Source organism: Nansenia antarctica (assembly GCF_963989245.1).
Source record: "Nansenia antarctica genome assembly, chromosome: 1".
Lineage (NCBI taxonomy): Eukaryota > Metazoa > Chordata > Actinopteri > Argentiniformes > Microstomatidae > Nansenia > Nansenia antarctica.
The window spans coordinates 54,419,059-54,434,258 of NC_137674.1; the positions used below are offsets into that span (position 1 = coordinate 54,419,059).

General features: G+C 41.7%; 1 protein-coding gene across 1 annotated transcript in view; it reads left to right on the forward strand.

Annotated features, from left to right (window-relative positions):
* Positions 1-10,979, forward strand: part of nudt14 (nudix (nucleoside diphosphate linked moiety X)-type motif 14) — a gene marked incomplete at its 3' end in the record, with an annotated part of 53,484 nt that extends 42,505 nt beyond the window's left edge. The window contains exons 4-5 of the mRNA XM_080549065.1: positions 1,262-1,550; positions 10,730-10,979. Of these exons, the coding sequence (XP_080405191.1) occupies positions 1,262-1,550; positions 10,730-10,979 (539 nt within the window). The remainder of the gene's footprint in view (positions 1-1,261; positions 1,551-10,729) is intronic.
* Between the last annotated feature and the right edge of the window lie 4,221 nt (positions 10,980-15,200).

Genomic DNA, 15,200 nt, shown 5'->3' on the forward strand with positions numbered 1-15,200 from the left:
CCAAGTCACATGATAAAACATTAACAACGGGGAAATGTGACAACAGCAGTTGTTTGGTGCGGTGGCATGGTTACCGTGACAACGCTAACAGTAGCATGTCTGTGTTATTTATCCCAATCTCATAAACAATGCAGCCTAATAGTAATAGTAGAAGTAATAGCTGGCAGAAGCTTTCATTACAACACTTCTCCTTTGTAAGATGTAAGTCCTTGGGGATAGTACTATACTGCAATGCGCCCCACAGAATTGAAAGAAGGCCACTCATTGAAAGTTATTTTTCATTTTATTTTTCTTGCTGAAGGAACAATGTGTCCAAAAGAGCCATTCTTTGTTCAATGGGATCATGCTCCGACTCTTGACTTTCAATAAAATAGAATCCTACATCGTCTGTTTTGTGTCCATCACCCTGTCATACCTACCTGTCTCTCACTAATGTAGGGTTAGGGTTAAAATTCACCCAAAGATGTGGCCTTCTGTAAGTACATTTCAAACAATTCTTCATAGTTTGCAGGGCAAACTATAACAGAAAATATATGACTGGTCTTGAACCATAGGAACCGGCGTGACACCCCTCTGTGTTGCTTGCGATTGCAGCGAAAAGGAATCACTTGCAAGCAATGCACATCACAAACATGTCTGACAAACTGATTGTTGGCGCATGCTTACTGGCTGAGATTACTTACAAAAACGTTCTTCACGTGCAGTGGGTAAAGGCGTTTTTTATTTTTTTAATATATCTCACAAGGTCACGTGTAAGTTGCTGTCTTGTGCCGTCACGTGTAAGTAGTGGAGTTTTACTTCAATCTTAATTTTATCGTTTATTTTAAAGCGTTCAAATAATTATTGTAACTACCAAGAAAGCTCATAGACAGGGTTTGTTTGAAAGTCAGTAAAAGCTTGAGTGAGGTGGGCAGCAGTTACTGTCAGTTGGAGGAGGCAGGAGTGTTGTCACAAATGTTACAAACGGTGACCATAATTGCAGATTGCAGTTTTGTTTTTAAATTGAACCATAGTATTTGCGAACCTTTGGCTACCTGCCAAAGTGGCTGGTAACATTTCCAGATTTCTCCGCCAATGCCAAAATCTACCCGTATTTGGCGGGTGGCAGGTGTGTTTCTTTTGCCCTGGTTAAAAGAGGGTTAGGCTTAGAAATAAATAATTGTTGACTAATGTGAGATTGCTGTTTATGTATTGCTGTGTGATTAATTTATTGAAGTGTGTTTGATAAGTCTCTCCCCCTCCCCTCCTCCCTCATATACAGCAGTGTACATGTGTGAGTGGGAGAGGACCAGGCCCCAGCCCCCGGAGCCTGCTGAGCAGGCAGAGGAGGGGGCTGCTGCCGCCGCTGGTGAGCCCCAGGGGGAGACTGCTGCGGTGGAGGAGAGCGAGCCCCCCCAGCCCTCGGCCTCTGCAGGGGTGACCTACGAGCTGTGTGCGGGGCTGGTGGACAAGCCTGACCTCTCCCTGGAGGAGATCGCACGGCAGGAGGTGCTGGAGGAGTGCGGCTACGACGTGCCGGTGGCCAAGCTGAGGAGAATCACCTCATACAGGTGCACTTGCGCACACACGCACACACACGCCCTTCACAAGAAGACCACCTCATACTTACGCGCACACTCACACAAACACACACCTTCACACATCAGTGTGGATACACAAGTACCCACTCTAAAGAAGGTCACCTCACACAGGTACAGTACAAACATACAGTACACATACATTCTCTCTCACACACATACAAGTCACCAACACACACACGCACGTCATCTGGTTCAGGAGGGTCATATGGAACTGGGACAGTTTGAAGAAAGACATGCACATTCTCACACCTTGACGCACATAATGGTCTCAAATAGATATATTTTCTTTGACGTTTTAACGTCATGAATATATTCCGCACCAAAATGTATGCTTTGAAAAAGTTATGTCCTCATTCCTTAATTTACAATAGCCTAATGGAGCTTCTCCACTACCGTCTTGTACCGTACCAGAACTTGTGCGCCCGCTTTGTTTTGCTTTCTCCACTGGCCGTACCGGGCCGTAGTACCCGTACTGATTTTAGCCACCCTTCCTGACTCAGAGCGAAAGGTACTATCCGTGCTACGATGTGACGCTGCAGACCGTTGATTGGTTTGATTGATAAGTGACGCAGCTTATACAGCTGTTGTTTACAATAGTCCGAGAGCCTTGAGACCGAAAGCTTGCAATAAACATAGTTTTTTGCACAGATTTGTGTGTGCAAATGCTGCTTTTTTGCACTCTATTTGAAACTCTTCAGCTGCAGCTCCCCAGCTATGTGTGATCACGAATGAGCGGTGGTATTTTCACTATATTGGGAATTTACACAGTGAAATGCATTCTTAGACATGACTGTCGTCATGATTACAAAGATGCCACTTGAAATACCCAAGTTTATTTTTGTCTTAAACACATTGTTCGCCTAGTATTTGACTGTCTGTAGCCCAGTCACGAATGGTCCCAGTATTGTAGCTTCAGACTGAACAATTTGGTTTATTGTGCTTGCTGTAGCAAGCCCACGATATGTTATTGCTCATATATATTTATTTTAATCCTGTTCTTTTACCAACTGCTAAGACCACAATATAGTAAGCTAGTTACTTTAGCTAGCTAAAGATATTGGCCCGCCAAATCATTTTACAACTTGTTTAGCAATTATGTTACAAAGTTTCTGTCGAACCCCACAGTGAAGATAGCAACGTAATGTAGCTAACGAACGGAAGTGGGGACTGTCCCGACTCGCTTCGGGTCTGTTGTGTATAATGGAGAAGCGTTTCTGAAAATACGGTACGGGTAAGATACAAATGCGTGCCGTCCTGTACTGTCCCGGTGTGGTCAATGGAGAAGCGCCATAACAATAGTTCTTGGAGTCTTTTTTGGGCTCCAATTTGCTCCTGCTAAAAACCCACGGGCCGTGCAAAGACCACTTTGGTACTTCTGTGTCACCTCAAGGTGCGCCTGATCCGACTTAAACAAACTTGAGTGTTTCGGAGGCGTAGGCAAATGATTCCTCGTTAAATGATTAATGATAGGCCAAACTAGACACTTTGATTATAATGGGCACAGCTGTGGTAGGGGATAATCCCTCGTATACCATACAATACATTATCTACAGAGGAGGCTGGTGGAGGGCGAAATTGGAGGACGAGCTCATTGTAATATATTCTGTTCCATGCGTTTTGGAACAGAATACTGAAATTGGAGGACAATGAGTCTGTCCTCCAATTTCTACATCCACCAGCCTCCCCATATCCTCTACAAATAGGCTATGTGGAAGTAGTTTTACTCCCTACACCAGCAGTGTAGAATTCTTGAACCACAAGTCACTTTCCCTGGTTGTGTACTGTGGGTTTACATTGCCTAATTAGCAACATAGTAATGACAAGAATAATAGGACTTTCACCTTATTTCCTGGGGTTGGGTTTCAGGTTAAATTCTGACATGTTGTGGTTACGGTTGTGCTGGAATTGTTGTTCGAGTGTGGGTTGTAAAAAAAGGACCAACGCAGACTAAGTTTGCACATAGATTTGTTAAAACAGACTTGATGCGTAAAATTACGCTGCAGAGACATCTGACATGGCTGCTCACGTGGCCACGGTACTGTAACATTGACTGCAGCTGGGAGCTTATCAGCACAGTACCACACCATCTCATGACCGTGAATTCTGTGCGGCTGAGCAGCTCCATTAGATTATGTTGTTGTCTTTGCAGCATCCAATTGACTCATTCATCGCCCCTTCATGTCCCTCTCCTGTCCCTTGCAACTCTTCCTCACGTCATTTCTGCAAACTAAAATAAGTTCTCAGTCAACTTATATTGTTTGATTTTAATATATGGATAAATGAAGACGTTTTGGTCTCACATTCCTGCCCGTTGTTTCTGTACAACCTGATTTATGGTTGATCCACACAGGATCACAGGCTTTGCTGTTTACTATATCGCCAAGTTGACCGAGCAGGCTGCTGGCCATTTTTAGATAACAACGATATGCACTTAACCAAAACCCTCTTAAATTGTTTGACAACATGAAAGATGTATCTGAAAAAGAATGTTATTAAGTTTGATCTTCTAGAACAGTCAGTCACTCTGACAGCACAGCAGCAAGGCTCCATTAAAATGACCAAAAGTGTGTGTTCATGTGCTTTGAGACCAAAGACACTGACAAGCTTTTTTCCACCATATTTACATTAACATTTGCCTGTATTTCCCTGTCCCCTGTCTTCAGCAGAAGGACTTGCTTTTTATAGCATGTTGTATCCGTTGCTGTCACTTAGCAACATCTCCACAACAATGGTGTTTATTTATTCTTTTCCCCCTCTTTCAGTCAGGTTATTTGATTTGTTTTTAACAAAACAGTTTTAAAACTAAATTAAAACTTTTTAAATTTGACACATACTGACTGGTCCAATGTCAGATTGCCTGGAGTAAAAGGACATGATCAACGGTATCAAATACCTTGATAGGTCAATGAAGAGGGCTGCACAAGGCTGTTTCTTATCTGGAGTGTTTACCATATAATCTATCTATCTAGAGACACTGCAGTGATGGTACTGTGAGGCCTGACTTGTGTGGATTGAAAATGCAATTCATTGACAAGAAGGACTGCAACAGAATTTATGAGGGATTCCAAGCAGACCAAGCCCTTGCATGCAATATTTTGGATCAAGCGCTACAAAATAGATACCTAAACTGTTTTATAAGATGGGCTCAACTGGAGTGGCACAAATACAACATGGTTTATGTTTTCACCACTCAGCCTCACTAGCCTACTAGGGCAAGGTGGACGGGATTACCATCAGATGATCAGGACTTGGTCTGGGAACTTCAGTCCATCAATGTTCCAATAATTTCTTCATGTTCGCTGTCAACACCACCGCACCACGTCTACTTAGATTTATTGTATCCAGTGTATGATGAGGATGATAATAATAATAATAATAATAATGTAGGAGAACCCACTAGATCAGCGGTTCCCAACCTTTTAGGACTCACGGCCCACTTTACAGATCTCTCCAGTATTCGAGGCCCACTCAGCAGCGCGCAAAGCGACGCTGGCAAAAAATAAATAAATAGCGGTTAAACCATTAAAGCTGAGCGGCGATGTTTTATATAGCAGGTGATCAAATACCAATGTTGTATGTGTTCAATACGTCCAAACATCCTTATGTGTGTGGGCAACTCCCGACTCCCGACTAGGGTTGCCAGATGGGCTCGGTTTTTTTGGGTGGAATTAGCGGTTTTAGACTGTGGTTAGGGTGGAAAATGTCGATCCCATCTGGCAACCCTGTTCGCGAGTCCGGGATGGAATGTAGCCAATCAAGAAGCGAGCTGACTTCTTCTTTTCGGATGGAAATATTGGCGCACACCACACACAATACGATCAAGGCTGTTCAATCCACGATTTTTTCAAAACGTCAATAAAACATTTTTTTTGCCCATGATTTGGCGGCCCACTTGCAGTACTCTCCCGCGGCCCATAGGTTGGGAACCGCTGCACTAGATAATTGTTGATGACATTGTTAACTCTCAGGTATTTAGGTCAGAATTCTCTTTTCATAAATTAATCTTTTTTAACAATACTTTAAACATGAGCTATGAGGAATTTGACATGTTCAATGGCAATGGGATTATCTCAAGTTTGAGTAATCAGAAGAAGCAAAATAAAAAAAATCCGTAAAATGTTTTAGGTTCAATCAAACAGAACTACGGTAATATAATTTGCAGGAAATTAAAACATGTATAAAACCATTTTATAATGCATGTAACATAAACAGGGATGGGATTTTAGGCACTGGCCATGTGGGCTAGCCTGTTCTTCCGAACGGGCACACTGGTGGATCAAGACCCCCGTTTATAACACATATATAACAATATAACAGATATAAAGAGCTTACCTTTATCAATAATGTTCATCGATGTCGAGGTTCTGGGCCCTGGACAGTCAGGACGGACTGATGGCAGCTGCTGGACTGAAAAAATCAGGTGTAGTGCTGAGGCACAAATATGTACATTTCTAGCCTGCAAACTGCGACACTTCAAATGAATGTGCAATAACAATATGTGCAATATGACAACCCTAGTCGTCTATCTGTACAGTATAGTATAGTGGATAGTGTACATAGCCTTTATTTATGTAAACCAGCTCCTTCCCTTCTTGTGTTTTTTTTTGTTTTTTCTTTTCTTTCCTAGCACCAGGGGAGCCACCCCTCCTAAATGTCGTTGTTTGGTACCTGTACTATAGCAATGACAATAAAGACCATTCATTCATTCATTCAAACGATTCATTAGATCCTCTGCTACGCGACCGCATTGATTTTTTTCTCGGCCGGAAAATACACTGCGAGTCACACGCTCTTGTTTACAGATACGTCACATAGCAAAACCAAGCATGCTTGGTTTCAACCCCCGAATTTCCATATCATTGGTCCTCGAAAGTAATTTTTCCCACCTCTGCTTGATTCTATTGGTTCTAACACTTCAAATGAGGTGTCAATCATGACATTCTGAACAATGGTTCCGGGAGAAATTTGACTGCGTAATCTGACCTGGTGTGAAAGAGGCAGGTGCGCCATACGCGCGCGCAGGAGGGCCCTGCTGGTTAGAAACAGAGTGTAAAGAGTTGGAGTTGGATGCAATTAATACCTATAGTGATATGTCAATGAAATATAATCCATTTTACAGTCTTGATACATGAGAAAGTCTGATACACTGATGGTGACACTGATGTGTCCAAATGGCACAATTTGGTTTTCCGCCTAAACATACCTGTACTAAAACAGGTACAAAGTTGCACTGGTTTACATTACTACCATCTACTTTGGCAGAAGTACTCATCAGACCCTGGAGTACTGATTCCTAGATGATTTGGGCTTATTCAGTCAGGTTTCCAAGCTGATATTCACTCTAAAAGCTGTTTTTTCTTTAGGCGGAGAGTGAATTTGAGATTTTTCACAATGTTCTAGCTCTATTTACTCTGACACAGTAACATATATTTTGATTCTGACACTTCTACAGTCACCCCACAGGTGTTAGCTATCATTTGATACCAAGATCATTATGAAGGCCCTTGTGATTGTGGAGATATTCTATATTCCCTGTGGGCATGTCATTTCGGGCAGAAAACCTGAAAAATACAATGGATAAGAAGAGGCTCTAGTAAACAGGAATTACTAGTGGCCCAGTTAACACTAGAATAGCCATTCCTCTCTTACCTAGTCTTAGCGCCGCCTCGGGGTCATGATGACCCCATGTCTTCACAGTGGGAGTCTGTGTACTGACGCACAAAGATCGCTGGATGGCGCAGCTTGTATATTAGTCATAGCCTGAATTTAAAACTTGCAACAAGGAGTCATGGCTGATCCAAGCCTGGCTTCATGTCACAAGAAAAATGACAACATTGCTACTTATAAAAATTGCATATGTTCCTATGCGCAGAGAAGCGGGTAAATGATTAGCACAATCTGACATGAATAAGCGTGAGTCGGCTGAAAACGGATTTTTATACAACATGGAAGAAATGAAATGAGATAAATATATCGTTTCAAGTGTTTGTCACATGCTAGAAAGTTTTTAATTCAAAAAGAAAGTCAATATTGGCACATATGTCTGTAATCTGAAAAGTGTTCACAAGGTGATTATCATTATAAAAATGATTATGCTAATAAATATTGCAATATTTGAAAATTGACAGCGCTGTAAATATTGTCATTCTTGCACAATACATTGCACCCACAATGGTGGGTCTTAGGCTACTGTTGTGCGCCCGAACAGGCGGGAGAAAAAGGTAGCAAGAAGGAGAATGAAAGAAAAGAGAGAAAGAGTAGTATTACAATGACATCATTCAGAATGTTATTGGTTTTAATATTTCACAATCTTGCCAACGACATGTAATTTCACGCATATATGCTTATTTGAATGTTGTTACACCTCAAACCAAATACCAGAGAAAATCGCTCTTAATCAGAGCAGACACGTTTGCTACCATCATGTTGGTAGCTAGCTAGTAGCTAACAAAAAAACATCAACTGCATGTTTAGCACATCACAACGTGCTGATAAAACATGAACATGCTAAAAACACATAACTACACATAACTAGATGATCACGCAGATCCTCCTACTTGCTTTCGAACTGTCCTAAAACCTAAGTTTGTTTACAAGCCATGTATCATTAACACTCACCCGAGTACAAATCAGGAAGGCAGATGATGCAGTGAATCCAAAACAAGCTGAATTCAAAGACAAAGACAGATTCAAGACAAATTATAAGTATTTAGTGATCCTAAAACTGTTGTTTGTTATATTCTTCAACACTTAAACTTTCGTAATATGGGAAAAAGATGAAAATCTTAAATAAATAAATTTAAAATCAAAATAATATTATTTTTTTGTCATTTTCGTGACTTGACGTTTCTCGACTTTCACCAGAAAGTCATCATTTGTATCCAATACACAATTTAGCAGAGCATAGTTTGCAGTCTGCTCTAAATCAAATCAAATCAAGTTTTATTTGTATAGCGCATTTCTCACAAGATGTGACTCAATGCGCTTCACATGATGACAGAGCACGCAAGCAGTCAAAGGTAAAAAAAAACTGTACACTGTGCATCCAGGAAAATTCCCTTGCAGCCCTCTACTCATAGAGCGACTACTACCAGTTTGCCTACCAGCGCACAGCAGCGGCCCCCAAACACCCCCCCAGGGGCCCCAGCCGCCCATACACCCAACCCGCCCCACCACCAGCACACACTGTTCTACTTTTGTTGCCATCAACGCTTATCCTAAAATATCTCAAAACTCCTGACATTGCTCCTCCTCTGCCTACCTGCTACGAGAGGTTACGTTACGGTGCTGTAAAGTGGTATTGGGAGCGGTCGTATCAGAGTAGTTGTACGAGTACATGAGCGCAGTATCGGGTACGAGTATTGGTATCGGTATCAGTGCATCCCTAGTGGTGGGTGCACTACATTGGTCAAACATACATTATTCAAGTATTAGGCCTATTTGCTGCTAGCTAACGTTATCTTACGACGATAACCCAGCTATCAAACACAACGTTCCCTTGACAACCAGGCATGATTTCCATCCCTGCGCACCATGATCCTGGCCATTTGGGTGCCCTATTGTGTCATTGGGTGCCCTATGCGTATTTTCGGTGCCCTATGCGTCATTTGGGTGCCCTATGATCATTTGGATGCCCTGCTGCACGCAACATCCATACAGATATGATAATTTCCTGTGGGTCAGGCTGTGAAGCTTGCACAGGAATGATTTGCAAATTTGCAGAGCCCTGTAGCGGATCTTAACACTGGGAAAAAACGGTTCCTCGGATTTGCCTACTTGACTTTGGAGATGCATATTATGTTTTCACCATCATCATGAGAGCTACACACCAAGGCAGGTCGAGGCGTTGGTATCCATTTTAACTCTGCTTTATTAGCACCAGGATATCATTACAAGTTACACTAGACGGGGTGCGTAGAGTGCCACCTAATGCGTTCTATACACCCTATACAAAGTATTTGTATGACGTATCAAACTATCTTAAAGAGCAAGTTCCCTAATGCCAGAACGAGCGTCATAGTGAGTGATAACAAATCAGAAATCACAATTCACTGGTGCAAAAACCAATCAATCGCTCAATGAATAGTTTTTGTACACAAAAGTGATGACTGCGAATACTATGAGTGTGTGTTTGTGTGCGCATGCGTGTTCTGTGAGAAAATCCTCCCTTGGGGCTACAGGACCCCCATGGCAGGTGCCCTTACACACTTGGAGCCCCTTCATCCTTCTTCATGGTATCAAAACACAGTCCACTGGCGGCTCGTCTGAGCAGACAGGTTAGCCCTTATCTAGGGGCAGCGGGTCATGGGATCCCCCTCACCACGTGAGCTCTCTGAATCATGCTATCCTAAAAGTATTTAAAGTTGTGAGGGCTTCGCTGGTCTTCCAATTTTGAAAACGGGGGCTAGTGAAGATGGAAGATACAGTACAATGAAATAAGAAGTCCTTTGTTTCATCAATCACATTTTAAATCAGAATCACTTTATTCATATAGCACTCAGGTCAATTCGTATAGCATTTTGTGCATGAATGCAGTGCACTTCACAAAAAGATAAATAGTTAAAATAAGGCACACACTGTATGGAGAAACATACGTTTTAGACACAAAAATACAAAGTGTGGACTGAAAATATTATACAGAGTCTAATGCAATAAAATGGTTAAAAAAGGTGTTGTGATGTCGCCCAATTAATCCGCCCAAATATTTGACTTTGCATCGAGGTTCATCATTTCCTTTCAGCTATGTAAATGTTTGGATGTGAAAAAATATGATAACTGTTTGTGTTTGTGCCTGTGTGTGAATGTGAATGCAGAGGCTTGAGTTTTGAAAAAGATAGACTAAAAATGTCATTCCAATAAGATTGTTATAGTTATCTTACTAATTGTATCCTGTGTTATTTGTCACGTATGTCCTATACTATTGTCACTTTTTAAATCTTGAATTATGCCTATTGTCTTGTACTGCAATGTCAGGAACCAAAGCCTAAGAGTTTTACTCTTTTACACTTGTGTAGTGTAATGTGACGTAACAATACAACTTGAAACTAACTGAACTCTCACACTGTGTAAAACACCACCCAGTTCCTCAGCAACACAAACCCACAGCTTTTCCCTGACCTTTAACCCCATTTGTGCCCTCACAATGGCAGGTCAGGCGTAGGTGTGACGGGCGCCAAGCAGACCATGTTCTATGCCGAGGTGTCGGAGGACAACCGCGTGGGCGAGGGTGGGGGTGAACCCCAGGAGGGCGAGCTCATTGAGGTGGTCACGGTGCCCCTCCACGAGGCCATGGTGTTCGCCTACGACGAGAACATCCCCAAGACCATGGGCGTCATCTTCAGCTTCATCTGGTTCCACAACAACATGTCTCCCAAGTACAAGATCTCGACCAACGTGTAACGAACCCACAACTCCCCTCCCCCACCCCTCAGACCTGGGTCCATATAGTATGTCATTTCTTTAAACTATTCTTTAGATGCACTCGATTAAGCTTGTCCGGCACACAGGACGAACAGGGTTTGCACTTTTAGACTATTCCATTGGTTCCATTGCACCTGGCAAGCTTCACCATGCACACCTAAAGTATGTTTGAAAGAAAACAAAACAATGTTATGACCCAAGTATACCTTAAACCCTTCATCACCTCTGCCCATATTCATATATGAAGAGCCCCTGGGCAGCCATAGTAACAGTGTTTTTTTCTGCTTGTCTCATACGCTTTTCTTCTTTATGTGGTCTTAACTAATTTTCCTTTAAAACTTGCCATAATATGCTGGTGGCCAGCTGCACTTTTCTACTTTCTTTATTTTTGCCTCACAAAGTTTAATTTGTTTGCCGATGTTGCTTAGTCAAGCCAGGGCTTACTAGTGATTTTCAATTAGTTCACTTCCGCTTCACCTGATTCAGGCCTGCGTTGCTTACTTTCCCTACAATGTACTATATCCTCTAAGCAATACATGAAAGCATTGTATGATTTTGAAATGGAACATTTTTCAGAGGTGATTAAGGAACAGTTTCCAGTGAAGTCACTACAATACAAGGACACACAAAATGGTACCTTCTATAGAGGCTCTTAAACTCAACAGCGGGAACATCACCTACCTCTGCCCCAGAGAACTGTACTGCAGTAACCACCATATCATTAATTGTAATTGAGAGAACTGGGCTGACACGGATGATGAACCGTTGGGGGTTGCCATCAAGTGGAACAGGGTCAATATGAGTTTGTTTTGGGAAACTGAAAACCTAGCTTGAAACCAGGGGAGGCTGGTGGAGGTAGACATTGGGACGGGCTCATTAGAATGGAATGGAATGAGAATTGAATGAGAACGGAATGAGAACACGTGTTTCATAAGGCCAATGCACACGGCGTGCGATTTTGGCGCACGACAACATTCCATTCTCAATTCTTTGAATTCTTTCAATTGGTGTGAATGGAGAATCGAATGTTGTCGTGCGACAATATCGCATCGCACGCCGTGTGCATTGTCTCATTCAAAACAATGGAATCGAATTCGCGGTGCGACAAAATCGCACGCCGTGTGCATTGGGCTATAGAATGCAATGAGAACACGTGTTTGATACAATTCCTCATTTAATTCCATGCATTCACGATTCCTACCTCCACCAGCCTCCCCGGCTTGAAATATATTGGGGAAGTCTCAGCATGCAGTCTCAGCCCAGCTTCCCGAGCCCACACCCTGTGCCCTTAGAGCTGTATCTGGGGTCCCTTTTGTTTTCAACTTGAAGGGGGAAGAGTTTTTGTTGATACACACACACGCTGTCTGTGTGGCTAGAAGGAAGAACTTTGCTCTTTCAACTCAAGCTGAGGGACATGACCCATCAGACAGAGTAGACTGTACCGTTTAGATCAGTGGTTTCTCAAACCTCTCCTCTGGGATCACCAGCCGTTCCACATATTTGATCTGTTCCACCACCAGCACACCTGATTCAACTAATCAAGTGCAAAGCAATTATGGTTTGTACTTGATTAGTTGAATCAGTTGTGCTGGTGGTGGAACAGATCAAATATGTGGAACGGCTGGTGGTCCCCGAGGAAAAGTTTGAGAACCACTGGTTTAGATAAACTCCTAACATCACCATTTAGACATACTCCTCACATCACCATTTCATGCAGCCGTTCAAGTCTGATGGTTCGGGACATAAAAGAGCTATGAGCTCAGAGAACAATCAACCAGAATAGCACTTTCTAACATCTCAGGTCTAAACAGTTTTTTCCCTAGACAAGGTGACTTTCAGGGATCAATCCACCATCTTGGCTGTTAACAACAATATCATGATGTTTCCATGTAGGCTCCAACACCATATTACCGGAAAAGTTCATAGCTCTGTTCACCTCAGTTTATAAAGGTTGATGGCATCATGATCAAATAGTTTAACTTGTTGAATTTGTGACTAATTATGGAAAATTACCTATTTTCATTGTATCTTGTCTTGCTTAACAGCTAGCTTGCTGCCCTTAAGATAATTGGAAAAACGAGTAATTAACTGTTGACTAGTGTGCTGCATAATAAGATGTCATTGACTTGACTATACTGCTAGCTATCACATTGTGTTTAGCTTGATATATTCATAATCCTTTTGAATATACAGTGCCTTGCATAAATAATTGGACAGTGTAGAGTTTGTTCATCTTCTGCCACTACTCCAAAAGTTTGAAATTTAAATCAAACAATTACAATGAGGTTAAAGTAGAGATTCTCAGCTTTTATATGATGGTATTTGTGTACACATATTGGTTTCCCCATGACAGCCTTTGTCCTCATGTTGGCAGACACCTATAGCAGACTCCAAAGGCAAACACAAAGCCTAGAATCAATACTAGACATTGGCAGGTCTCTTGCCTTCGCAAATTATGTGACGGAACACATGACTTAACAGAAACACCTGTCAAAAGTGTGTACACAAATATCTACACAAATACCCTCAAATAAAATCTCTCTCTAATCTCTATCCAAACATTTGGTGAGCCAAAAGGGAAACAAATGCTTCACTGTCCCATTACTTATGCAGGGCGCTGTTTATCCTGAGCATCAACTCTCCCATGTGGCTTTCTTCCACTTGACTGTAGTTCATACTGTAGATGAGTGCGCTTAAACATGCTTGAATAGACTGAGACAGTTGAAGGCACACTTACTACTTTTACATGTGATCGGCTACTAACCAAGTCGCCACCCCAGGTCCACCACAGACCTCCATTCATAGTTGACAGCAACGGTTTTATTTAGTTAATTATTACTTGTGTATCTTGACACACTTTTGTAAATGTCCCCAAGGACAATGTATCTTTCCTTTCTATAGAAATAACCAGCGACTTTCAGAGTCCCACACTTCCTTGATCTAGGTTGACTGTTAAGGCTTTTGTGTTTGGTCACATTTAGTGAAGTTTTTTTAAATTATTATTATTATTGTACAATCATCCAAGGATGATTCGAGTTGAACTAAACAGTGCTGCTACATCAGTTATGTGATTGCCACTGTAGTTCTTTTAGCCTGCTGAAGCGGCAGCTAAGCAGCACAGCAACCCGAGGGGCTCATGTCTGAGAAGCAGAATCAGACTCTTTGAGTGTATATAATGTACACTGAGAAGCAGAATCAGACTCTTTGAGTGTATATAATGTACACTGAGAAGCAGAATCAGACTCTTTGAGTGTATATAATGTACACTTGAGTAGAGTGACTCAGACCAAGCGCAACGCCGCTAATGCTGAAAGGGTCTTTTTCTGAACTCTGACTGAATTAGTAAAGCATTAATGTTTTTGAAAATATGGCAGTTTGATCTCAAGTAGTAAAAAAATAAATGACCCGTCTTTGGGCAGAATATTAGAATGTGGATTAATAAGCTCATGCCACTGAAGTTGGGTACACTGATGGTATTATGATGCTGTGATTCACCTTTAAGTTCCTGGTCAGCTAACCTTTATACTGCTGCCCTGCATAGCCGGCCCTGTTACCATAAGCATATAGTTCTCCATAAAGATTCTCCCTCTTTTTGGAATCATTCCTCAATGAAATATCAGGATTGCATGGTTTTGCTGGAATGGTTTGAAATGTTGTAGTTGAAGTCGTTGAAAAGCAAAGACGACTCAACTCAGGCTTGTTAGTTCATACTTTTCTACGTTCTAGCCAGCTCAGTAGCTACACTGAAGCATTATTTTTTGACTGTGATAAATCTTATAGGAATCGGATGACATTTCAAAGGCTAAAAGAGTGTTATCAGGTAACTATTGTAACTTTGTAGTTTTAACCATTATAGTTTCTCCCTGAATCCATAACCTCAAACTCAGAAAAATTATTTCTCCTCTGCCTTTGTCCATAAGACAATCTTTTATTTAATGTTTGCCTACATTAAATCCACATGCAAGTTGTTTTGCAGATTCACTGACTCGTCTCGCTGCTGAGACAATGTCTGAAATGAGAACTCCACCGAATCTTGTTGTTGGTGCTCACCTTTCTATCTTTTGAATGGCAAGGATTCTTATTTACATCTCATTGTTTTCCAAATTAACATGTCAGCATTTTGGTGCGCAATGATGTCAAACCCTTCAATTGACCCAGTGAATAAGCCAATGTAACTGTTAAAGCCACAATCTGGAACTT